Source organism: Meles meles, chromosome 19 (genome assembly GCF_922984935.1).
Source record: "Meles meles chromosome 19, mMelMel3.1 paternal haplotype, whole genome shotgun sequence".
In the NCBI taxonomy this organism is placed as follows: Eukaryota; Metazoa; Chordata; class Mammalia; order Carnivora; family Mustelidae; genus Meles; species Meles meles.
This window is the reverse complement of record NC_060084.1, coordinates 16,196,903-16,223,545: the sequence shown is the minus strand read 5'-3', so window position 1 is coordinate 16,223,545 and position 26,643 is coordinate 16,196,903. Positions and strand designations below refer to the sequence as shown.

Here is a 26,643-nt window from a genome sequence, read left to right as displayed (position 1 = left end):
CCAACCAGCCAACTTACTTGCCTGCCTGCCTGCCTGCCTGCCTTCCATTAAAATTACATTTTGTTCTTGTTTCATGGGTACAATATTTTATCTCTCTAAATTGTTTTGAGGTTTTCTTTGACCTCTGTTTTATTTAACTGTGAGCTTTTATTTTATTTTTTTTTAAGATTTTTATTTATTTATTTGACAGACAGAGATCACAAGTAGGCAGAGGCAGGTAGAGAGAGGAGGAAGCAGGCTCCCTGCTGTGCAGAGAGCCCGATGTGAGGCTCGATCTCAGGACCCTAGGATCATGACCTGAGCCAAAGGCAGAGGCTTAACCCACTGAGCCACGCAGGAGCCCCTAACTGTGAGCATTCAAAAAAATTTTAGCTATGAAACCATGAGAGACTGTGGACTCTGAGAAACAAACTGAGGGTTTTGGAGGGAAGAGGGGTGGGGCCTTGGGTGATCCTGGTGGTGAGTGTAATGGAGGGCACATCACATATTGCATGCAGCACTGGGTGTGGTGTGTAAACAATGAATTTTGGAACACTGAAAAAAATTTTTAAAAAATTTAGCTATGCTTCATATACCTGAAAATTCACATTTTGAAGTCTTAAATTCAGTGGTGTTAGTTTTTTCAGAGTTGTACAGCCATCACTCAGCACGAATTCTGGAACATTTTCATCACCTCAGAAGAGACCTTGTATCCAGGGGCGCCTGGGTGGCTCAGTTGTTAAGTGCCTGCCTTTGGCTCAGATCATGATCCCAGGGTCCTTGGATCGAGATCCACATCAGGCTCCTTGCTCAATGGGAAGCCTGCTTTTCCCTCTCCCACTCCCCCTGCTTGTATTCCCTCTCTTGCTGTGTCTCTGTCAAATAATAAATAAAATCTTAAACAAAGCAGAACAAAACCTGTATCCATTAACAGTCACACCAGTCCCCTAACCCTCTCAACCCTAGCATATCACTAATCTACATTCTCTTTCCATGAATTTACCTGTTTCAGATATTTCATATAAGGAAATCATATAGTAATTGGCCTTTTTGCCTGGTTTTCATTTATTTCTTTCACTTAGCATGATATTTTCAAAGTTCATCCATATTGTAGTATGAAACAGCGCTTCATTCCTTCTTATGATCAAATGATACTCTGCTGTATGGATATACCACATACTACTCACCTGTTCCTCAATCGGTGAACATTTGGGATGGTTTTGCTTTTTGGAAGGCAGCTATGCTCACCACTATACCACCAACGCTGGTTTTGCTTTTTGGCTGTTACGAGTAACCCTGCTATGAACATTTGTGTAGAAGTCTTGTAGAGAAACATATTTTCAGTTCTTTTGCATATATATCTAGAAATGGAATTGCTGGGTCTGATGGTAATTCCATTTAACATTTTTTTTTAAAGATTTTATTTTCAAGTAGTTTTTAACCCAATGTGGTGTTTGAACCCACAACCTTGAGATCAAGAGTTGCTGCTCCACTGACTAAGCCAGCTAGGTGTGCTGATTCTGTTTAACTTCTTTTTTTTTTTTAATATTTATTTATTTATATATTTGACAGACAGAGATCACAAGTAGGCAGAGAGGCAGGCAGAGAGAGAGAGACTGGAGGAAGCAGGCTCCCTGCTGAGGAGAGAGCCCGATGCAGGGCCTGATCCCAGGACCCTGGGATCATGACCTCAGCTGAAGGCAGAGGCTTTAACCCGCTGAGCCACCCAGGCACCCCACTTTTTTTTTTAGATTTTATTTATTTATTTGAGAGAGAGAATGAGCCAGAGAGAAAGAGAGAGAGAGCGCACATGAGCCATGGGAAGTGCAGAAAAGCAGACTCCCTGCTGAGCAGGGAGCCCAATGAGGGCCTCAGTTCTGGGACTCTTGGATCATGACCTGATCCAAAGGCAGACACTTAACCTACTGAGCCACCCACGCGCCCGCCTTTGTAACTTTATGAGGAACTGCCAGACTTTTCTAAAACTGCGCACTGTTTTTCATTTCTTATTAGCAGTGTATGAAGATTCTAATTTCTCCAAGTTCTCAGTACCATTTGTTATTGTATCCTTTTTGATTTTGGCCATTTTAGTTTGTGTGAGGTGATGTCTTATTGTGGTTTTAGTTTGTATTTCTCATAACTAATGATATACATTTTTAAAAAAAGATTTTATTTATTTGACAGAGAGAGGTCACAAGTAGGCAGAGAGGCAGGCAGAGAGAGAGGGAAGTAGGCTCCCCGCTGAGCAGAGAGCCTGCTGCGGGACTCGATCCCAGAACCCTGAGATCATGACCTGAGCTGAAGGCAGTGCCTTAACCCACTGAGCCACCCAGGCACCCATGATATACATTTTTTATATCTTATTTTTAAAATATATTTTTTAAGATTTTATTTATTTGAGAGAGAGAGTGAGACAGAATATAAGCAGGGGGAACAGCTCAGGGAGAGGGAGAAGCAGACCCCCACTGAGCAGGGAGCCTGACACAGGACTCCATCCCAGGACCCTGGAATCATGACCTGGGCTGAAGGCAGACGCTCAAACAACTGAGCCACCCATGTGCCCGAGTTTTTATATCTTTTTTAGAGAAATGTCTGTTTAGATCCTTTGCCCGTTGTTTCTAAAGTTGGATTGTTTGTCTTTTTATTATTGAATTGTAAAAGTTCTTTATATAGTCTAGACATGTCTTTTTTTTTTTTAAGATTTTTTAATTTATTTGACAGAGAGAGAGGGATTTCACAAGTAAGCAGAGAGGCAGGCAGAGGGGTGGGGGAAGCAGGCTCCCCTCTGAGCAGAGATCCCGATGCGGGGCTTGATCCCAGGACCTGAGATCATGACCTGAGCCGAAGGCAGAGGCCTAACCCACTGAGCCACCCAGGTGCCGCTCTAGACTTGATTTGCAAATATTTTCTCTTATTCTTTGGGTTATCATCACTTTTTTTTTTTTAAAGATTTTATTTATTTATTTGACAGAGAGAGAGATCACAAGTAGGCAGAGAGGCAGGCAGAGAGAGAGGAGGAAGCAGGCCCCCCCGCGGAGCAGAGAGCCCGATGCGGGGCTCTATCCCAGGACCCTGAGATCATGACCTGAGCCGAAGGCAGTGGCTTAATCCACTGAGCCATGCAGGCACCCCTTATCTTTACTTTCTTGATGGTATCCTCTGAAACATAGAAGATTTTAATTTTGATGAAGTCAAATTTATCTTGTTTTTATTTATTGTTTGTACTTTTCATATTATATCTAAGAGACCATTTCTTGACTTAAAGCCATAAAGATTTAAACCTGTGTTTTTTTTTTCTGAATTTTATAGTTTTGCTCTTGTATTTTGGATTTCGGTCCATTTTGGATTCATTTTTGTATAAGGTATGAAGTAGGGGTCTACCTTTGTGCATTTGCTCATGGATACCCAGTTGTCCCAGCACCATTTGTTGAAAAGACTGTTACTCTTTTTCCATTGTATTGTCTTGGCATCCTTGTCTAAAATCAGTTGGATGTAGGTGTATGAGTTTGTATCTGGACTCTCAATTTTCTTTTCTTTTTTTTTAAGATTTTATGTATTTATTTATTTGAGAGAGACGGAGTGCACAAGCTGGGAGTGGAGAGGGGCAGACGTGGAGGGACAAGCAGACTCCCTGCTGAGCGGGGATTCTAGCTCAGGACTTGATCCCAGGGCCCTGAGAGCATGACCTGAGCTGAAGGCAAACATTTCACTGACTAAACCACCCAGGCCCTCCTTGACTCTCAATTTTCTTCACTTGCTCTGTGTCTATCTTTATAGTAGTACCATGCTCTTGATTATTTTGGCTATTCTGGGTCCCTTGTATTTCCTTATGTATCTTAGGATGAGTTTATCAATTGAGTTTTATTTTTTCTTTTTATGTTTTATTTTTTTAAAGATTTTATTTATTTATTTATTTGACAGACACAGATCACAAGTAGGCAGAGGGGTAGGCAGAGAGAGAGAGAGAAAAAGAGAGAGAGAGAGGAGGGAGGAAGCAGGCTCCCTGCCTGCTGAGAGAGAGAGAGGAGGAAGCAGGCTCCCTGCTGAGCAGAAAGCCCGATGTGGGGCTCGATCCCAGGACCCTGGGATCATGACCTGAGCGGAAGGCAGAGGCTTTGACCCGCTGAGCCACCCAGGCACCCCTCTTTTTATGTTTTAATATCTGGCTTTTCTTTCTGAGGGTCTCTTTAGATAGTTGGATTCCTTTATGTATTGAGTAGCCACAGGCTGAGCTGTGTGCTAGGCCTCAAATGAGGGAAGGTGAGTGGGGATGGGGCAGTGACTTCTCATAGCTCAGGATGTAGACTTCCACTTATCTGTCTGGATCAGTATGGTGCCTAATCACTACTAATCACTACCCTCAGCTGATCACTACCCTCAGGTCTGGTGTAATCTATCCAGAGACTAAAAATGAACTCTTCCTATTTGGGATTGAGGAGGGGGTGACTGCCTGGCTGAATTGTTGGGGAGGGGGTCTGGGAACCCTGTTTCTCATACAGGCTTTTTACTCTTCTCTCCTGTTTGTAGGCCAACTCTGCTGTCACTTTCAGACACACCTAGTGCCTGCAGTCACCCTTTCTGTGATTCCCCAGTGCTACCAGCCTGCTTCTTGTCAACCCCACCCCCCAACCATTACTGGCATCTCACTGGCCCTTTCCAGAATGCGGCTGCCCCCTCTGTCTGTTGTTTCCTTTTCCATTCATTTTTAGTTGGTTTATATTTTTGTGTTTCTTTTCTGTCATTTTGATGGGATTTGAGAAGGGAGCAGAGATAAATGTATGTGTTTAATCTGTTATGTTTATTAAGAGCTCCTGGAAGGCTCTCTAAGGGAAAAGTTGGTATCAGGGAAGGTGGTGTAATGCTTAGTCTCCTCGGAGCCACTCCTGGCACAGAGCTCCTTCACTGTGTTCTGTTCCTAAAGTTTTATATTGCCCCATTTTTAAAAATCTGCATATTGTTTAGTGCAATTTTTCTGCATAATTTTAGTTTAGTCTTAAACATTCTCATAGAGCTGGGCGCCTGGGTGGCTCAGTGGGTTAAGCCTCTGCCTTTGGCTCAGGTCATAATCTCAGGGTCCTGGGATGGAGCCCCGCATCGGGCTCCCTGCTCCATGGGGAGCCTGCTTCTCCCTCTGCCTCTGCCTCTTTGTCTCTTTCTGTCTTTCATGAATAAATAAATAAAATGTTTAAAACCAACAACAACAGCAAAAACATTCTGATTGAGGTGAAGTCCTACGCTTAGTGTAGTCAACTAATTCAGTAATGCTATACCAGTGGTTCACACCCCAGCTTTATATTAGGATCCCCTGGGAAATTTTTAAATAATGTAACTGTCTGTACCCTACTCCAGACCAGTCAAATGGGAATCCCCGAGGTTGGGGTTTGGCTGTCATTGTTGGCTGGTTTGTTTTTAGTGCTCCCAGTTAATTCCAATGTGCAGAAAGAATTGAGAACCACTGCTCCAAAGCATTTCATAGTTCATTAAGAATAATTTTACCTGGGTCACCTGGGTGGTTCACTGGGTTAAAGCCTCTGCCTTCGGCTCAGGTCATGATCTCAGGTTCCTGGGATCAAGCCCCACATGGGGCTCTCTGCTCAGCAGGGAGCCTGCTCCCCACCCCTCCCATGCCCCTGCTGCCTGCCTCTCTGCCTACTTGTGATCTCTGTCAAATTAAAAAATAATAATAATAATAATTTTACCTAACAGGATACATTCCATTATATCCCTTATTGCCATTTTCCTCCTCCTTCACTGCTCTTGAGACACACTGGCCCCTGTTTGTTTTGTATAGTCCCAAGTCTGTCTTACTACCTCGAGAGCTCTTGCTCTTTTATCTGCCTGGAATGTTCTTCCAGTGTTATTCTCAGTTCTGTCCTTCACCTTCTTCTGATCTTTGGTTAAAAGCTACCTTCTTGGGGCGCCTGGGTGACTCAGTGGGTTAATGCCTCTTCCTTAGGCTCAGGTCATGATCCGAGGGTCCTGGGATCGAGCCCCTCGTTGGGCTCTCTGCTCAGCAGGGAGCCTGCTTCCCCCTCTCTTTCTGCCTGCCTCTCTGCCTACTTGTGATCTCTGTCTGTCGAATAAATATATAAAATCTTAAAAAAAAAAAAAAGCCCCTTCTCAATGAGACTTTCCTCATCCACAGCTTTTTTGACTTTTGACCGCCATCTTAAATTCCTGTCCTCCTCCACTGTTTTGTTTTTCTTGGTATCACTTGTCACCTCTGCAGTTCTTTCATTTGCTTTATATCTGGCATCCCTTTTGATACATGTCCTTTCCCTATGTGTTCAATCTTTTAGAGTTTAAAGAAGCCAGTGGATGGAGCCTCATTTATTCTTTCTCCCATGCCCTTCTTTTCTGTTCGTAGATGCGAGTTTCTGACCTGTATCATTTCTTTCTCCTGGAAGGACTTCTTTTAAACATTTCTTTCAGGGTATGTTTTTGTCTGAGGAAGTTGTTTGTTTACTCCTTCACTTTTAAAGAATAGCTCCATTGGACACAAAATTCTAGGTTAGTGTGTTTTTTCTTTATATACTTTAAATATTTCTCTCTGCTCTCTTCCTGCTTATATGGTTTCTGGTAAAAAAATAAAAAATTAAAAAAACCCAAAAACCTGTTGTAATTCTTACCATTATTCCTGTATAGGTTAGCTATTTTCTTTCCCCCTTTGGCTTCTTTCAAGACTTTCCCTTTGTTTTTGGTTTTCTCTAGATTCAGTATGGTAATAGTCTTTTTTTTTTTTTAAAGATTTTATTTATTTATTTGACAGACAGAGATCACAAGTAAGCAGAGAGGCAGGCAGAAAGAGAGGAGGAAGCAGGCTCCCTTGCTGAGCAGAGAGCCCGATGTGGGGCTCGATCCCAGGACCCTGGGATCACAACCTGGGCGAAGGCAGAGGCTTTAACCCACTGAGCCACCCAGGTGCCCCCAGTATGGTAATATTCTATGTCTAATTGTTTGTTTTGTTCTTGTGTTTGGTGTTTCTCCTGCTTCTTGTTCTCTGAGCTTCCTGGATTTGGGGCTTGCAGTAGGTCATTAACTTTGGAAAATTCTTGGCCATTATTACTTCAGATATTTCTTTTGCTCTGTTCTCGCTTCTTCTGGTATTCCAATTATGCATGTTTTGCACATTTTGAAACTATCCCACAGTACTTGGACTTTTAAAAACATTCTTTCTTGGGTGCCTGGACGGCTTTGTTGGTTGAGTGGCTGCCTTCAACTCCGGTCACGATCTTAGGGTCCTGGGATGGAGCCCTATATCGGGCTCCCTGCTCAGTGGTGAGTCTGCTTCTCCCTCTGCCCCTTCTTCTCTACTCATTCTCTCTCTCTCAAGAAAATAAATAAAACCCTAAAAAAAAAATTCTTTCTTTTTGCATTTCCATTTGGGAAGTTTTTATTGACATAGCTCTAAGCTCTGTGATTCTGTAGCCGTGCTGTCTACGGATGAACCCATGGAGACAATCTACGTTTCTTTTACACTGTTTTTGGATTTCTAGCCTTTTCTTCTTTCTTTCTTAGAGCTTCCATGTCTCTGCTTACATTATCCATCTGTTCTTGGGTGTTGTCTCCTCTTTCCATTAGAGCCCTTAATATATCTCTCCATAGTTATTCTAAATTCACTGTCCACTAGTTTTAAAATCTGTGTCTTCTCTAAGTCTGGTTCTGATGCTTGCTTTGTCTTTTCACACTTTCTTGCCTTTTAGCATTGCTTATAATTTTTTGAAAAGATTTATTTATTCTACAGAGTGAGTGAGAGAGTATGTGGAGGGGGGAGGGGCAGAGGGAGAGGGAGAGAGATTTCAAAACAGATTCCCTGCTGAGCGTCGTGCCCTACATGGGGCTCTATCCCACGACTCTGGGATTATAACCCAAGCTGAAATCAAGAGTCAGACACTCAACTGACTGAGCCACCCAGGTGCCCTTTAATATTATTTATAATTTTTAATTGAAAGCTGGACATCATGTATTGGGTAATAGGAGCTGAGGTGAATAGGCCTTTAGTTTGGGGTTTTATGTTAATCTGGCTAGGAGTTAATTTGGGTTTAACAGTTGCTCTAACTTGGTGCACCAGGGTGGCTCAGTTGGTTAAGCATACAACTTTCAATTTCATCTCAGATCTTGATCTCAGGTTCAGGAGTTCAGTCACCCTTGGGTGTGGAGCCTACTTAAAACAAAACAAAATAATTGCTATAACTGTAGGTACCAGAGGCTTCAAATTCATCTAGTATCCTTGTTTTGGTCTCCCTGTTATCTTTGGTCTTCCTTAAGAACCACTTCGTAAATAGAATTTGCACCTTTCAGCTCTTTCAGCTGTATTCTAGTGTTATACTAGACCCATGATATGGTGGGAAAGTATGGGGGAGGCCAGCATTTTGTAGTCTTATCATTAAATCCCAGTCTTTTAGGGGTGCCCGGGTGGTGCAGTTAAGTGTCCAATTTTAGTTTTAGCTCAGGACATGATCTCATGGTTGTGAGACTGAGCTCTGCATTGGGCTCCAAGCTCAGCATGGAGTCTGCTTAAGTTTCTCTCCCTCTCTCTCTGCGCCTCCCCTTCACATGCTCTCTCTCTAAAATAAATACATCTGAAACAAAACAAAACAAAACAAAACACCCTCAGTCTTTTAATGGGTCTATGTCCATGGGTTGTCACCTTCATAAGTGTTTATTAACTATTTTTCCTCATTAAGTGATATAGGAAGAGTAGAAGGACCTCAGGCAGGGGAACTTCCTCCCCATAGTTAGGATAAAGCTCTGGTGAAGTCGTTTTTGCTAGAGAATAGGCCCTTGTTGTGGAGAACATTTGGAATATTTTATAGTGGTTACTTTTCCCTTTTCCATGCAAGAGTCAAGAGCTCTTCACCAGGACAACCTCTAAAGCAGGAATTTTATTTTGTTTCGTTTTACTCACCGTGTATCACTCGCACCAAAAACAGTGCATGGTATATAATAGATGCTCAGTAAATATTTGTTCAATGAGTGAATGAATACCTTTCATCCAGGCCCATGAGGTTATTTTACATATGTGTGGGAAAATTTCTCAGACTTAAAATGGTAATAAACTGATGACATTTCTCTGAGTGAATAGTTAGTCCTCAAATCTATTGATTACTTGTTGGGTTTTGTGGTGTTTTGTGAGTGTCTCTCTAATCTGAAGTCCTACCTAACATGGGATTGTTGGAGAGCTACTCTCATGCAACCTTTAGTAAGGAACCTTTAGTAAGGAATGTATTTTATATCATGATCCAGTGTACTTGTTTGTTTGTTTGTTTGTTTTTTAAGATTTTATTTCTTTGACATCTAGACACAGTGAGAGAGGGAATACAAGCGGGGAAGTAGGAGAGGGAGAAACAGGCTTCCTGCTGAGCAGAGAGCTCCATGTGGGGCTTGAGCCCAGGACCCTGGGATCACACTGAAGCTGAAGGCAGAGGCTTAACGACTGAGCCACCCAGGTGCCCCGATCCAGTGTACTTGTACATATAAATGTCCATTTATCTGGACAGACTTTTCATAAAATAATACTTTCCTTTATGTATGATGTACTCTTATATTTTATATTCTGTTATATTTTTCTTAAAAAAGGGTTTTTTTTCAAAGATTTTTATTTATTTGACAGAGAGAGAGAGAGATCACAAGTAGGCAGAGAGGCAGGCAGAGAGACGGGGGGAGCAGCCTCCCAGCTGAGCAGAGATCCCGATGCAGGGCTTGATCCCAGGACCCTGAAATCATGACCTGAGCCAAAGGCAGAGGCTTAACCTACTGAGCCACCTAGGCGCCCCAAAAAAGACTTTTTTAAAAAAGATTTTATTTATTTTTCAGAGAGAGAAGCGTGTACACACGCTAGTGAGCACGAGCAGGGGGAGGGACGGAGGGAAAAGCAGGCTCCGCACTGAGCAAAGAGTCTAATGTGGGACTCAATCCCAGGACCCTGGGATCATAACCTGAGTTGAAGGCAGATGCTCAAGCAACTGAGCCACCCAGGCATCCCTAAAAAAAAAATGCTTTTCAAGATTTACATAGAGGACAGGTTCAGAGGACAATATGCTTTTAGTGTTTTTATATTTGATCTTAGCCAAAAAGCCAAGAAGCAATTGTTTTTAGTGTTTTTAAAGAAATTTGGGTAAATCCAACTAACCAGAGTTAGTTTTGGTTTTCCTCTTCCCCACTCAATATATCCATTACACCCTTCAATAATGAAATTCTCTGTGTGTCTATAACCTTTGGTGATACTTACAACATTGTTCTCCTTCCACCTCCCTCCTGCCCCGGGCTTATGCTAACTCTTGTTTTTGGGAGTGATTTGGATGCAAACATTTCTCATTGCTATGAGCAAGGGAAAAAAATTACTTGAGTCCAGGTGCAGGGTTGCCGAGACAGTTATAGAGTAAATCCTGGGCCTCAGGTTTCATGACCTTCCAGTAGTACATAGTTGGGGGTTGGAGCCTCCTGCCCATTAGGGACCATGTCTCATATGGGACCCTGAAGCAGAGGCTAAGAGGTTAAATGGGATCTGACTTCTTTTCTCTAGTAATGGTTACTTTTTAAAAATACATGGTTGAAAAGGTCTTACAGTTCAAAATACCTACCTTGTAAAGTCAAGGTGGTATTTTCCTTAATAGATCTGGAAAGACAGTCCCCGATGTAATAACACTGATTATTGTTAATAAACACTGGACTACAATCACGAAAGACATTGGAGAAAGAAAACGTGTTATCTACTCTAATTCTTCTGCTTTTCCAGTTGGCTTTCTTCCTTCTGAGACTTCTTTAGAATTTATCTGCTTGGTTTTGTTGTGGGGCCCTGACAGATATAGGTCCAGAGGTTTGGTCTTCCTCCCATTTAATGGGCCATGTAGGAGATGCCGCCAGTTTCATTCTCGTGAATTCTCTTGAGTTTAGGCCATAGGCTAAAAGGAGAAAAGCTCAGGGAGGACGTGCTAGTTTAAAACTACCCTCAGCTGAGTTGCCTTAGGAAAGAAAGAGTCCTAATAGATGTAAAGATTTTTAAAATATTCTTTTATTTTTTGAGTCTCTACATAATGGATCTCCTGCTTGTAGTGCTTTAACTTCTGTTACCGAAAGCCCTGAGGTGCATTTTTAATCATTAATTTTTCCTTCATTATTCAAGATATGATCTTCTCCCTCTTTAAAATTATCGTTAAATTATGAGAGAGATCAAACATGTAAAATGGTTCAGAGAATAAGATAATAAATTGTCATAAAAACCACCATCTGGATTTAATGAATATTAACATCTTGTCATATTTGCTTCAGAACTTTTTCTTTAAAAGACAAAATGTTGCAGATACATTTGAAGTTCCCTAGGTCTCTGTCCTTCCACCAGTTCCCATGGTCCCTTCTGTGCTACCCCAGAAGTAACTTCCATTCTCGCTTCGGTGTGGTTACTTCCCAGCCACACTTTTATACTTTTATTCCATTCGTGTTTTGCCACAGCAGTATATACAACTGATTCTGTGTAAGTTCGAGTGTGCACCAATGACATCATCTTACACTTAGGTTTTCACTTGCTTTTTTCCCCCTTTTGCCATTATGATGTGGGATTTTTAAAAAAAGATTTTATTTACTTATTTGACAGACAGAGATCACAAGTAGGCAGAGAAGCAGGCAGAGAGAGAGGAAGGGAAGCAGGCTCCCCGCCGAGCAGAGAGCCTGATGCGGGGCTCCATCCCAGGACCCTGAGATCATGACCTGAGCTAAAGGCAAAGGCTTTAACCCACTGAGCCACCCAGGCGCCCCATAATGTGGGATTTGTACGTGTAGATTGAATTCAGATATTCCAGCTATTCCGTAGAATTCCATTTTTTAAGTAGATCACAGTTTATTCATTCACCCATTGATGGACATTTAGGTCATTCACAAATCAGTTTATTTATTCCCCCATTGATGGACATTTAGGTTGTTCACAAATTTTTGCTATTACAAACATTGTTGTGGTGAACATCTCTGCAACCCGGCTTCTTCGGCACGTGTTGGGAGATTTTTTTCCCGGGGCCGAGACCCAGGAGGGGAATCCTGCCAGGCGCAATGTATGCATCTTTCACTTACAGAGGTTGCCAGGTACCATCTCATTTGCCCTCAGAACTGTGTAAGGCTTCTCACCACTACCTTTTCTCCGACGTCTCATCTCTTGCTGGTCTGCTCGGTGGAAAGAGAGCATTGATCTTTTTATTTCTTTACCAAAACAAATTTAGTCTAGGAAATCAAACATCTTCCTTTTAAATTTCAGACAGTGATGCTCCAGTTCACTGGGTAAACATTTATGGAGCTCCTGTTAAGAGCCAGGCATCATTCTGGATGGCAGAGCAGGGCTCCAGGGCTAACAGATGGGACACACATCTCAGCCTTCGTGGAGCTTACATTCTAGGGGAGGGAGAGAGACAATAAATATGATAAATCCATACAGTTTGAACCATGCCAGTGATAAATGCTAGGGAGGAAAAGTAAAATAGGGAAGGAGGGATCCAAATGCATGTGGAAAGGTAGGGTAATAGAGTGGTCCAGGAGCACCTCTTAAGAAAGTGACTTCCGAGTACATGCCTGAGGTAGTCCCTATAGGTGAACAGTTGGGGAAAGAACATTCTAGATGGAAAAGGTAGAAGTCCAGTAGGGGAGCATGTCTGGCATGTTCAAGGATGAGCGAGGAGGCTTGTATAGCTTCAGGAGAGGGAGGAAGTGGGGAAAGAAAAGAGAGGGGAGGTCAGAGAGGGGTGTGGACTATATCATGCAGGGCCTACATTTTAAGGACTTTGACTTTGACTTTACAGTAGACTGGAAGCCCCTGAATGGTTTTGAATAGCAGAGTGATGTAATCTGACATACATCTTAAAAAAAAATCAATCTGCTGAGCATAGAGATTAGATTGAAGGTAAAGAGGGTCTGAGCAAGAGAAAGATAATCTGGGTAAGAGATCACAGGGCTTTGGACCAAGATGATGCCAAGAGGTGGAGAGAAACGTTTGAACTTGGGAATATTTTAAAGGTAAAACCAAGAGGACTTCCAAATATGTTTTAAACATTTTAAAATTTTATTTTAGAGAGAGATAGCCCAGAGGGGAGGGGCAAAGGGAGAGGGAAAGAATCTCAAGCAGACTCCAGACTCAGTACCGAGCCCACCTTGGGGCTTGATCGCACCACCCTGAGATCATGACCTGAGCCGAAATCAAGAGTTGGACGCTCAACTGACCCAGCCATCCAGGTGCCCCCAAACAACAGGATTTCTTGACAGTTTGAATGTGGGGTATGAGAGGGAAGGTAGAAGCAGGGATGAGCCCTAGAATTTTGGCCTGAGCCACTGGTTGGAAAGAGTTGTCATTAACTGAGATGCAGAAGGCCGAGAAATAGGTTTGAGAGGGAATATCAGAAGATTCGTTTGGTCATTAGACAAAGAGGGGCTGAGGTTCGAGGGTGAAGTTTGTACTAAACACACCAATTTGGGATTGTCAACAGTTGGCTGGTATTTAAAGCCATACGAGAAATTACCAGAAGACATGCAAGGCCTGAGTTGTGGGACACCCTGCTGGTTAGAGGTTGGCGAGTAGAGAAGGAGTCTCTAAAGAGGCTGAGAATGAGCAGCCCGAGAGGCAGGGGGAAACATCAGGCAGCTATGATGTCCTGGAAACCACAGAAGAAAGCATTTCAAGGAAGAGTGTGATTGATCTGTCATGTCAGATGTGCCGGTAGGTTGTATGAGACGAGGACTGAGAATTCACTATTGGACTTAGCAACACAGAGGTCTGGTCTTAAGAACCTGATAGCGGTAGTTTCTGTATTGTCTTCTTAGATGCTCCCTAGAACTTTTCAGATGTTTCCATTGCCACCCCATATCTAAGATTGAAGTAAAATGCCTGTGATAGACTACTCCAGGAGAAACTGGTCACTAAAAATTTTTTTGGACTGCATATACCTTATAAATAAGGCAGTTGTTTTGTTTTGGCTAAAATCTTGAAAAAAAAGTATAAAAGTATTTGACTTCAGCTATGGAAAATGTCAAAATCAGTGTGACTTTATGGTAGCTACATTTTCATCCTCACTTAAGGGGTTTCCATTCTTAGCGAAATATGGTGACTTAATAACCATCTTTTAAGGCTGAGTAACCCTTCAGAATAGCAAGTTGGAGGAGAGATCAGAAGGAAATACAGTGGAAGAAGGTATTAATGATGTTGAATTGAAGAGGACTTTCTTAGTGTCTTTACAGTAGCAGTTTTCCGCGCGGGGGGGCAGGGAGGGTCCCTTCGACCTCTGCTGGCCACTTGAGACTTAAAAGGTTTTGCAAGATCAAAACTATTTTCATAATAACTTTATTTGCCTTTTCCACCGTGACTGCATTTGCACGAATGGTGCAAAAGCGAAGGTGAGTACAACTGTTGGCTGCCGTTGTTGTAATCCGGGCGGTTGTCCTTGTCTTCCTCACCGCAGCAGACTCAGTAAAAAGAGAACAGGCCAGTTTGACTTCAGAATGTGCTTGACAAAGCAGTAAAAAATTTTAATTTTATTAAGTCTCAACCCCTATGCACGTCTTTTTTTTAATATTCTGTGCGATGAAATGGGAAATACGCCTACGGCACTTCTGCACGCCCAAGGATGATGGTTGTCTTGGGAGGAAGCACTTGTGTGAGTGTTTGAATCGAGAGCGAAGTTGCTTTTTTAATGAAATGCTATTTTTACTTAAAAAAAACTGAACAAACTGAAGTTTCTAGATGGGTATTTGGCAGACATTTTGTTGAAGATGAATGAAGTGAGCCTGTCACTTGAAGGAAAACAATGGGCAGTATTTGTTGCCAATGATAAAATATGAGTTTTTAAGGGAAAATTAGAATTTTGCAATACTTACATCTGCCACGAAGAGCTTGACACTTTCCCAATACTTAAAGATCTGTTTGATGAGATCAGTGGTGACATTCACAAATGTGCTTTTTCTGATAGTGTATAATGAAATGTGTCAACATTTGGAATATCTACATAGCTCAGTGAACCAATATTTTTCAAATGATAAAGGGCGATGTTACAAAATTGTGTGTAAGTAAAAGATCCATTCAAAATGCAAGATAGACTTATGCATTGAGCCAAGGTAGAGTGACAGGGATGCTTGATGGCTAATGATGTCCACATAAGAATGTGCTTATTGGCCATTCGTGTATCTTTTTATTATTTACTTATTTATTCATTTTTATTTTAGACAGTGTACCTGGCGGTGGGGATGGAGGGGCAGAGAGAGAAGGGAGAGAGAGAATCCCTAAGCTCTACACTGGGTATAGAGCCTGATTCCGGTCTTGATCTCACAATTCTGAGATCATGACCTGAGCCTAAGTAAAGAGTTGGTCACTTAATCTGCTGAGCCACCCAGGCGCCCCTTTTATGTATTCTTTATTGATTTTAAAAATTGGACTTTTATTTATTTATTTATTTATTTTTAAGATTTTATTTATTTATTTGACAGAGATTACAAGTAGGCAGAGAGCCAGGCAGAGAGAGAGGAAGGGAGGCAGCTTTCCTACTGAGCAGAGAGCCTGATGCGGGGCTCAATCCTAGGACCCTGGGATCATCACCTGAACCGGAGGCAGAGACTTTAACCCACTGAGCCACCCAGGTGCCCCCAAAAATTGGACTTTTAAAAAATGGTTGAACTGTTATTTTCTTTTTGGAAGTGTTATATTAGGCTCTCTCCTATAAATGTCGATGTCGTAATAGTCCTTTGCCCTTCCTAGGCTAGCAGAGACCTAGCTAGGCTCAGGAGTCATTACAAGACAAACTCCACCCCGACAAAACTAGCACGAAGTTGCTTGGACCTTTATATTTTCTTGGTTCATCTCTTTCAACTGAAATATTAAAAAGGGGTGCAGTTCCTCAGTCTCTTACCGGATATCCTCTAAACCTCTTGCTGTTTGTCTTGCAGTTTTCTGGTGATGACATGGCATCTGCCAGCTCCAGCCGGGCAGGAGTGGCCCTGCCTTTTGAGAAGTCTCAGCTTACTTTGAAAGGTGAGTGTCACCATGTGAAATGTTTACCGTTTGAGGTCCAGGGCAGTCTATGGGAAAGAGGTAGAATTATACCATACCTCGGTCTGAGAGCCAGGTACTGAGTCTAACTCTTCATTCTCACAGGGTTACCATATATCTGGATTTCTTTTTTCTTTTTAATATTTTATTTTTAAGTAATCTCTGGAACCAGCGTGGGGCTCAGACTCACAATCTGAGATCAAGAGTCGCATGCTCCACCAAGCCAGCCAGGTGTCCATATAGCTGGAATTCTTCTCCTTTCTTTCTTCCTTTTTTTTTTTTTTTAAAGATTTTATTTATTTATTTGAGAGAAAGGGAGAGAGCACAAACAGGAGGAGTGACAGAGGGAGATGGAGAAGACTCCCTGCTGAGCAGGGGCTTGACATGGGGCTCCCTCCCAGGGCCCTGAGATCATGACCTGAACTAAAGGTAGATAGATGTTTGACCACTTGAGCCGCCCAGGTACCCCTATCGCTGGAATTCTTAAAAAAGAAGGATAAAAGGAACTTTTGGCAAAAATTAATGGTGATTCCTTCACCCTTTTCTACCTGTACTCATTCCCTAGGTAATCTCATCCAACCTCATGGTTTTATTTATTTATTTTTATTTTCAAAAAAAATTTTTTTTTTAGAGATTTTATTTATTTATTTGACAGAGAGAGAGATCACAAGTAGGCAGAGAGGCAGGCAGAGAGAGAGAGGAAGGGAAGCAGGCTCTCCGCTAAGCAGAAAGCCCGATGCGGGGCTGGATCCCAGGACCCTGAGACCAGGACCTGAGCCAAAAGCAGAGGCTTTAACCCACTGAGCCACTCAGGCACCCTATTTATTTCTTTTTAAAGATTTATTTATTTATTTGAGAAAGAGAGAGAGAGGGCTTGCGCAAGTGTATGGTGAGGAGAGGCAGAGGGAGAGAGAAACTTGAGCAGACTCCATGATGAGCATGGAGCCTGATGTGTGGGGCTCAATCTCAGGATCCTGAGATCAGGACCTGAGTTGAAACCAAGAGTCAGTCACTTAACCGACTTCACCACCCAGCGCCACCCCCCACAACCTCATGGCTTTAAATGCCGCCAGTAATAACACTGCCAAAATTATGTCTCTAGCCTGGGCCTCTCCTTTGATTTATTTCCAGATTTTGTATCTCTAGTAGCCCACTTGTCATTCCACTTGAATGTTTAGTAACCATATAAGCTCCTGGTTTTCCTTATCATATTCTGTATTCAGCCAGTCAGGGAATCTGATTATGTCTGTCTTCAGAACTATCCATCATTCACCCTCTTCGCACCACCTGCAGCGTCCACAAGCTGCCATCTCCACCCTAGATTAAGGCAGTAGCTTCCTAACCTGCCTCCCTGCCTCTGTCCTTTGCCTTCCTTCATCCTTCTGGTCACACAGCAGGCATATCAAGGCTTTAAATGTGTCAGGGGTGCTCCATCTCACCCGGTAAAAGCTGAAGGTCCCACGGGATATGACCTCACCCACCACTCGCATTTTTCATCTCCTGTTACTCTTCCACGTATACCCTGCTGCGGCCACATGGGCCTCGTTGCTTTTCATGTGTGTGCCGGGCACACTCCCACCTCTGAGCCTTTGCATTTGCTGTTCCTTTTGAGTGAAATCCTTTGGGGCCAGATATATACCTGGTTTGCTTCCTTGCTTTCTTTAGGTCTTTACTCAAAAGTCAACCTCTTTTTTTTTTTTTTAAGATTTTATTTATCTATTTGACAGAGATCACAAGTAGGCAGAGAGCCAGGTGGTGTGGGGTGGGGGAAGCAGGGTCCCCGCTGAGCAGAGAGCCCGATGTGGGGCTCGATCCCAGGACCCTGAGATCATGACCTGAGCTGAAGACAGAGGCTTTAACCCACTGAGCCACCCAGGTGCCCCAAAAGTCAACCTCTTTAACAAGCCTTCCTGATTCCCCCATCTGCAGCCTCCCCCCCCCTTCCTCAAGTCTATCCCCTTCACTACTTTATATTTTTTTCTTAGCCTTATTAATAGTATATATATATTTTTAAAGATTTTGTTTATTTATTTTAGAGAGAGAGAGCAAGTATGGGTGCATAATTGCGGGGACGAGCACATGGGAGGGAGAGGGACAAGCAGACTGCACTGAGTGCAGAGCCCAACTTGAGGCTCAGCCCCACCACCCTGAGAGTGTGACCTGAGACGAAAATCAAGAGTTGGACATTCACCTGACTGAGTCATTCAGGTGCCCCAATGCAGTTTAAGGATTTTTATGTATTTCCTTTATTGACGTTCTCCTTCAATAGAGTGTAAACACAAAAATAGGGCTTTTGGTCTGTTTTGATTACTTTTGGTACCCCAGTGACAGAGAACAGTGCCGGACACTTAGTGGGCTGTCAGTGAATATTGCTTGAGTGACAGAAGGTTGCTTTGGTAGCCTTAGCTCTGCGGAAGAGTCACGGGACTGAGAGATGCCTGGTGACCCGGGACAGCGCTTAGTATCACAGCTCTGGCCTCTCAGAGACATGGTCATATGGAGGCAAAATTGTCTCATCATTTTAAAAAATTATTATTTCTGAAATGCAAGTATTATTCATCTCTTTAATTCATTCAGATGCTTTAAAATTGTTTCCTTTCCTTCAGCTCCTCAATGCCCCTGCTAGGAAACTAACGTTACCAGCTTCTTGTGTGTCCCTTCCAAGATACCTGAAAGGGGATATGATTTTGTAATCTTGAGAGCCAGGTTGCCTTCCTTGGAAGGAATACTCTTCTGGCAGTGCCTGTTTCCCCACATCTTTACCGACACAATGTGTTCTCAGACTTTTTTTTTTAATCTTTGCCAGTCTGATTGGTAAAAATAACTTTTTTCTCTCTCTCTCTCTCTCTTTTTTTAAAGATTTATTTATTTGAGGGAGAGAGAGAGTGTGCATGAACAGAGGGGTAGGGGCAGGGGAGAAGCAGGCTCCCCACTGAGCAGGGAGCCTGATGTGGGGCTCTATCCCAGGACTCCAGGGATCATGACCTGAGTCAAAGACAGATCCTTAATCCACTGAGCCATCCAGGCGCCCCCAAATAACTGTTTTCTCAGCGGACTTTTATTTCACCTTTCTTTCATTATAAATGATGTGTAACATCTTATCCTATGTTTAAGGGAAATTTGGATTTCCTATTCTGTAGATTCTCTGCCTGTTTCTTATTTACTTATTGATTTAAAAAATAGTCTTGATACATTTTAACCATTTTTGTTGATGTTTCATGGTTGCTCTAGTCTAGCCCTCTTGAGGAGGGAGAAGCATTAGAGAGAACTTGATAGGGTTTTGAACTTGGGAGTTTAGCTTTTACTACCTGGTCTAAAAATTATCAAGTCTCGGGTAAAACAGAAGGCTGCCCATAGACCCTGGTGACACAATGAGGTCCCTGTTTGGGGCCATATTATTCAGGAATGCATTTGACTTGTAAAGATGTCTGTTTGCCTTTCCTCAGTGTGAATTTTTACTAGTGTGGAATGAGCTAACTGGATAATACAAGCATGTCTGACTACAGATGCATTTAACCTATAGGGATTCTGTAATACCACTGAGGGAAATGATAGGGGGAAGAGAAAAAGAGAAATAACAAAGTAGAATGTGTAGCTGGTTCCTCCTCCCATGTGTTTCATTAAGAGAGCCTATAGTGTGGGGCGCCTGGGTGGCTCAGTGGGTTAAGTCTCTGCCTTCAGCTCAGGTCATGATCCCAGGGTCCTAGGATCGGGCCCCGCATCGGGCTCTCTGCTCAGCAGGGAGCCTGCTTCCTCCTCTCTGTCTGTCTGTTGCTCTGCCTACTTGTGGTCTCTCTCTGTCAAATGAATAAGTAAAATATTAAAAAAAAAAAAAAAGAGAGAGCCTATAGTGTAATTTGGGAGAGGTGACTTTGCTGTTCCTTCTCTCTGCCTCACTTCCCTTATGCCTCTCTATAATGCAGTCCTACAGTTTTATTTTATTTATTTATTTATTTATTTTAAAATATTTTATTTATTTATTTGACAGAGATCACAACCAGGCAGAGAGGCAGGCAGAGAGAGAGGAAGGGAAGCAGGCTCCCTGCTGAGCAGAGAGCCCGATGTGGGGCTCGATTCCAGGACCCTGGGATTATGACCTGAGCCGAAGGCAGAGGCTTAACCCACTGAGCCCCCCAGGCACCCCTAAAATACACTTTTAAAATACAGCAGCATAAACGAGCTGTTTTATCTGATACTTAACTGAAGAAGCACTGAGAAACTGAACACTGAAAACCAGCACAACAAAGCTAAAACTGACTTTTTGCTTTATATTGAAAGACAATATATCAGATTCTTTTCTGTACCTTCCTAAGAGCTTTTCAAGGTTACAATTTTGGCCATGTGTGTTTTTTGTTTTTGTTTTTGTTTTTGTTTTGCCTTATTTGTTAACTTTAAAAGCTAAATTCTATGTGAAAATGTGAAATTGGCATTTATATTTCATCAAACAGTAAATAAGCTTTCCAGATAAATCTGCTCAGATGTTGAGGCTTTTAATTTGGCTTGTGTTTTAAGAGCATGAAACCTTCAAAATATCATCCCACTGATTAATTATAAGTTATGAAGGGGAAAATGTATCTTTACGGTGGAGTGACCTGACAGACCGTACATTAACCAGAGGATCAAATTTAGTATCCACGGTAGGAGGACAGCCCAGTGTGTATAGTAAGACACATGCAACGTAACCTATGTAGTATTTTTGACAAAAATGTTCACTGTGAATCTCATCATGAGGGTAACAATCAGAAAAACAGCATTTGGTGCATTATGTGAGACAGCTGGTGGAAGTCTTTAAAAGTCATTGTCAGGGAAAAAGAAGGGAGAGCATTCTAGGTTTTAGAAGATTAAGGAACCAGTAACCAAATCCAATTTGCTCATGCTGATAGGTTCTTGGATTGGCGGAAACAACTCTAACAAATATGTTTGGAGAAATTGGGGAAATTTGGATGAGTAATGAATATCAAATGATAGAGGGAGTAACTACATTTTTTTTTCCATTTTATTTATTTTTTCAGCGTAACAGTATTCATTGTTTTTGCACAACACCCAGTGCTCCATGCAAAACGTGCCCTCCCCATTACCCACCACCTGTTCCCCCAACCTTCCACCCCTGACCCTTCAAAACCCTCAGGTTGTTTTTCAGAGTCCATAGTCTCTTATGGTTCGCCTCCCCTTCCAATTTTTTTTTTTTTTAATAAACATATAATGTATTTTTATCTCCAGGGGTACAGGTCTGTGAATCGCCAGGTTTACACACTTCACAGCACTCACGATAGCACATACCCTCCCCAATGTCCATAGCCCCCTCCCCCTCTCCCAATCCCACCTCCCCCCAGCAACCCCCAGTTTGTTTTGTGAGATTAAGAGTCATTTATGGTTTGTCTCCCTCCCAATCCCATCTGTTTCATTTATTCTTCTCCTATCCCCCTAACCCCCCATGTTGCTTCTCCATGTCCTCATATCAGGGAGATCATATGATAGTTGTCTCTCTCCGATTGACTTATTTCACTAAGCATGACACGCTCTAGTTCCATCCACGTCGTCGCAAATGGCAAGATTTCATTTCTTTTGATGGCTGCATAGTATTCCATTGTGTATATATACCACATCTTCTTTATCCATTCATCTGTTGATGGACATCTAGGTTCTTTCCATAGCTTGGCTATTGTAGACATTGCTGCTATAAACATTCGGGTACACGTGCCCCTTTGGATCACTATGTTTGTATCTTTAGGGTAAATACCCAGTAGTGCAATTGCTGGGTCATAGGGTAGTTCTATTTTCAACATTTTGAGGAACCTCCATGCTGTTTTCCAGAGTGGTTGCACCAGCTTGCATTCCGACCAACAGTGTAGGAGGGTTCCCCTTTCTCCGCATCCTCGCCAGCATCTGTCATTTCCCGACTTGTTAATTTTAGCCATTCTGACTGGTGTGAGGTGATATCTCATTGTGGTTTTGATTTGTATTTCCCTGATGCCGAGTGACGTGGAGCACTTTTTCATGTGTCTGTTGGCCATCTGGATGTCTTCTTTGCAGAAATGTCTGTTCATGTCCTCTGCCCATTTCTTGATTGGATTGTTTGTTCTTTGGGTGTTGAGTTTGCTAAGTTCCTTATAGATTTTGGATACTAGCCCTTTATCTGATATGTCGTTTGCAAATATCTTCTCCCATTCTGTCAGTTGTCTTTTGGTTTTGTTAACTGTTTCCTTTGCTGTGCAAAAGCTTTTGATCTTGATGAAATCCCAATAGTTCATTTTTGCCCTTGCTTCCCTTGCCTTTGCCGTTGTTCCTAGGAAGATGTTGCTACGGCTGAGGTCGAAGAGGTTGCTGCCTGCATTCTCCTCAAGGATTTTGATGGATTCCTTTCTCACATTGAGGTCCTTCATCCATTTGGAGTCTATTTTCGTGTGTGGTGTAAGGAAGTGGTCCAATTTCATTTTTCTGCATGTGGCTGTCCAATTTTCCCAGCACCATTTATTGAAGAGGCTGTCTTTTTTCCATTGGACATTCTTTCCTGCTTTGTCGAAGATTAGTTGACCATAGAGTTGAGGGTCAATTTCTGGGCTCTCTATTCTGTTCCACTGATCTGTGTGTCTGTTTTTGTGCCAGTACCATGCTGTCTTGATGATGACAGCTTTGTAATAGAGCTTGAAGTCCGGAATTGTGATGCCACCAACTTTGGCTTTGTTCTTCAATATTCCTTTGGCTATTCGAGGTCTTTTCTGGTTCCATATAAATTTTAGGATTATTTGTTCCATTTCTTTGAAAAAAATGGATGGTATTTTGATAGGGATTGCATTAAATGTGTAGATTGCTTTAGGTAGCATGGACATTTTCACAATATTTATTCTTCCAATCCAGGAGCATGGAACATTTTTCCGTTTCTTTGTGTCTTCCTCAATTTCTTTCATGAGTACTTTAAAATTTTCTGCGAATAGATTCTTAGCCTCTTTGGTTAGGTTTATTCCTAGGTATCTTATAGTTTTGGGTACAATTGTAAATGGGATTGACTCCTTAATTTCTCTTTCTTCTGTCTTGTTGTTGGTGTACAGAAATGCAACTGATTTCTGTGTATTGATTTTATATCCTGACACTTTACTGAATTCCTGTACAAGTTTTAGCAGTTTTGGAGTGGAGTCTTTTGGGTTTTCCACATATAGTATCATATCATCTGCGAAGAGTGATAGTTTGACTTCTTCTTTACCAATTTGGATGCCTTTAATTTCTTTTTGTTGTCTGATTGCTGAGGCTAGGACTTCTAGTACTATGTTGAATAGCAGTGGTGATAATGGACATCCTTGCCGTGTTCCTGACCTTAGCGGAAAAGCTTTCAGTTTTTCTCCATTGAGAATGATATTTGCGGTGGGTTTTTCATAGATGGCTTTGATAATATTGAGGTATGTGCCCTCTGTCCCTACACTTTGGAGAGTTTTGATCAGGAAGGGATGCTGTACTTTGTCAAATGCTTTTTCAGCATCTATTGAGAGTATCATATGGTTCTTGTTCTTTCTTTTATTAATGTGTTGTATCACATTGATTGATTTGCAGATGTTGAACCAACCCTGCAGCCCTGGAATAAATCCCACTTGGTCGTGGTGAATAATCCTTTTAATGTACTGTTGAATCCTATTGGCTAGTATTTTGGCGAGAATTTTTGCATCTGTGTTCATCAAGGATATTGGTCTGTAGTTCTCTTTTTTGGTGGGATCCTTGTCTGGTTTTGGGATCAAGGTGATGCTGGCCTCATAAAATGAGTTTGGAAGTTTTTCTTCCGTTTCTATTTTTTGGAACAGTTTCAGGAGAATAGGAATTAGTTCTTCTTTAAATGTTTGGTAGAATTCCCCTGGGAAGCCATCTGGCCCTGGGCTTTTGTTTGTTTGGAGATTTTTGATGACTGTTTCAATCTCCTTACTGGTTATGGGCCTGTTCAGGTTTTCTATTTCTTCCTGGTTCAGTTGTGGTAGTTTATATGTCTCTAGGAATGCATCCATTTCTTCCAGATTGTCAAATTTGTTGGCATAGAGTTGCTCATAGTATGTTCTTATAATTGTCTGTATTTCTTTGGTGTTAGTTGTGATCTCTCCTCTTTCATTCATGATTTTATTTATTTGGGTCCTTTCTCTTTTCTTTTGGATGAGTCTGGCCAGGGGTTTATCAATCTTATTGATTCTTTCAGAGAACCAGCTCCTAGTTTCATTGATTTTTTCTATTGTTTTTTTGGTTTCTATTTCATTGATTTCTGCTCTGATCTTTATGATTTCTCTTCTTCTGCTGGGTTTAGGGTGTCTTTCTTGTTCTTTCTCCAGCTCCATTACGTGTAGGGTTAGGTTGTGTACTTGAGACCTTTCTTGTTTTTTGAGAAAGGCTTGTACCGCTATATATTTTCCTCTCAGGACTGCCTTTGCTGTGTCCCACAGATTTTGAACTGTTGTGTTTTCATTATCATTTGTTTCCATGAATTTTTTCAATTCTTCTTTAATTTCCTGGTTGACCCATTCATTCTTTAGAAGGATGCTGTTTAGTCTCCATGTACTTGGGTTTTTCCAGCTTTCCTCTTGTGATTGAGTTCTAGCTTCAGAGCATTGTGGTCTGAAAATATGCAGGGAATGATCCCAGTCTTTTGATACCGGTTGAGACCTGATTTGTGACCCAGGATGTGATCTATTCTGGAGAAGGTTCCATGTGCACTAGAGAAGAATGTGTATTCTGTTGCTTTGGGATGAAATGTTCTGAATATATCTGTGATGTCCCTCTGGTCCAGTGTGTCATTTAAGGCCTTTATTTCCTTGTTGATCTTTTGCTTGGATGATCTGTCCATTTCAGTGAGGGGAGTGTTAAAGTCCCCTACTATTATTGTATTATTATTGATGTGTTTCTTTGATTTTGTTATTAATTGGTTGATATAGTTGGCTGCTCCCACGTTAGGGGCATAGATATTTGAAATTGTTAGATCTTCTTGTTGGACAGACCCTTTGAGTAGGATATAGTGTCCTTCCTCATCTCTTATTATAGTCTTTGGCTTAAAATCTAATTGATCTGATGTAAGGATTGCCACCCCAGCTTTCTTCTGATGCCCATTAGCATGGTAAATTGTTTTCCACCCCCTCACTTTAAATCTGGAGGTGTCTTCGCGTCTAAAATGAGTTTCTTGTAGGCAACATACTGATGGGTTTTGTTTTTTTTTATCCATTCTGATACCCTGTGTCTTTTGATTGGGGCATTTAGCCCATTAACATTCAGGGTAACTATTGAGAAATATGAATTTAGTGCCATTATTAGTCTGTAAGGTGACTGTTACTGTATATTGTCTTTGTACCTTTCTGATCTACTACTTTTAGGCTCTCTCTTTGCTTAGAGGACCCCTTTCAATATTTCCTGTAGAGCTGGTTTGGTGTTTGCAAATTCTTTCAGTTTTTGTTTGTCCTGGAAGCTTTTTATCTCTCCTTCTATTTTGAATGATAGCCTAGCTGGATAGAGTATTCTTGGCTGCATGTTTTTCTCGTTTAGTGCTCTGAATATATCATGCCAGCTCTTTCTGGCCTGCCAGATCTCTGTGGATAAGTCTGCTGCCAATCTAATATTTTTACCATTGTATGTTACAGACTTCTTTTCTTGGGCTGCTTTCAGGATTTTCTCTTTGTCACTAAGACTTGTAAATTTTACTATTAGGTGACGGGGTGTGGACCTATTCTTGTTGACTTTGAGGGGGGTTCTCTGCATCTCCTGGATTTTGATGCTTGTTCCCTTTGCCATATTAGGGAAATTCTCTCCAATAATTCTCTCCAATAGACCTTCTGCTCCCCTCTCTGTTTCTTCTTCTTCTGGAATCCCAGTTATTCTAATGTTGTTTCGTCTTATGGTGTCACTTATCTCTCGAATTCTGCCCTCATGGTCCAGTAGCTGTTTGTCCCTCTTTTGTTCGTCTTCTTTATTCTCTGTCATTTGGTCTTCTATATCACTAATTCTTTCTTCTGCCTCATTTATCCTAGCAGTGAGAGCCTCCATTTTTGATTGCACCTCATTAATAGCTTTTTTGATTTCAACTTGGTTAGATTTTAGTTCTTTAATTTCTCCAGAAAGGGCTTTAATATCTCCAGAGAGGGTTTCTCTAATATCTTCCATGCCTTTTTCGAGCCCGGCTAGAATGTTCAGAATCGTCATTCTGAACTCTTGATCTGACATATTACCAATGTCTGTGTTGATTAGGTCCCTAGCCTTCGGTACTGTCTCTTGTTCTTTTGTTTGTGGTGATTTTTTCCGCCTTGTCATTTTGTCCAGATAAGAGGATATGAAGGAGCAAATAAAATACTAAAAGGGTGGCAAAGACCCCAGAAAAATGTGCTGTAACCAAATCAGAAGAGACCCCAAATTGTGGGGGGGAGAAAGGGGATAAAAAGAGGTTCAGAAAAAAAAAGAAAAAAATTTAAAAAATAAAACAAATAAAGAAAAAATATAAAAAAGAAAGAAAAATATATATATTTAGATAAGCTAGTCAAAAAACGTTAAAAAAGAAAAGGGTAAAAGTTTTAAAAAATTTAGCAGAAGAAGAAAAAAGAAAAAAGAAAAAAAAATTGAAAAAAGAAAAAAAAAATTGAAGTAGCCACAAGACTAAAGAATCATGGGGAGAAAGCCATGAGTTCTGTGCTTTGCTTTCT

The 26,643-nt window shown here is 41.6% G+C and overlaps 1 protein-coding gene across 1 annotated transcript in view; it reads left to right on the top strand.

Annotated features, from left to right (window-relative positions):
• Positions 1-26,643, top strand: part of WWP2 (WW domain containing E3 ubiquitin protein ligase 2) — a 156,106-nt gene that overhangs the window by 8,242 nt on the left and 121,221 nt on the right. Inside the window, exon 2 of the mRNA XM_045988596.1 lies at positions 15,889-15,973. Within this exon, the coding sequence (XP_045844552.1) occupies positions 15,904-15,973 (70 nt within the window). The 5' untranslated portion in view covers positions 15,889-15,903. The remainder of the gene's footprint in view (positions 1-15,888; positions 15,974-26,643) is intronic.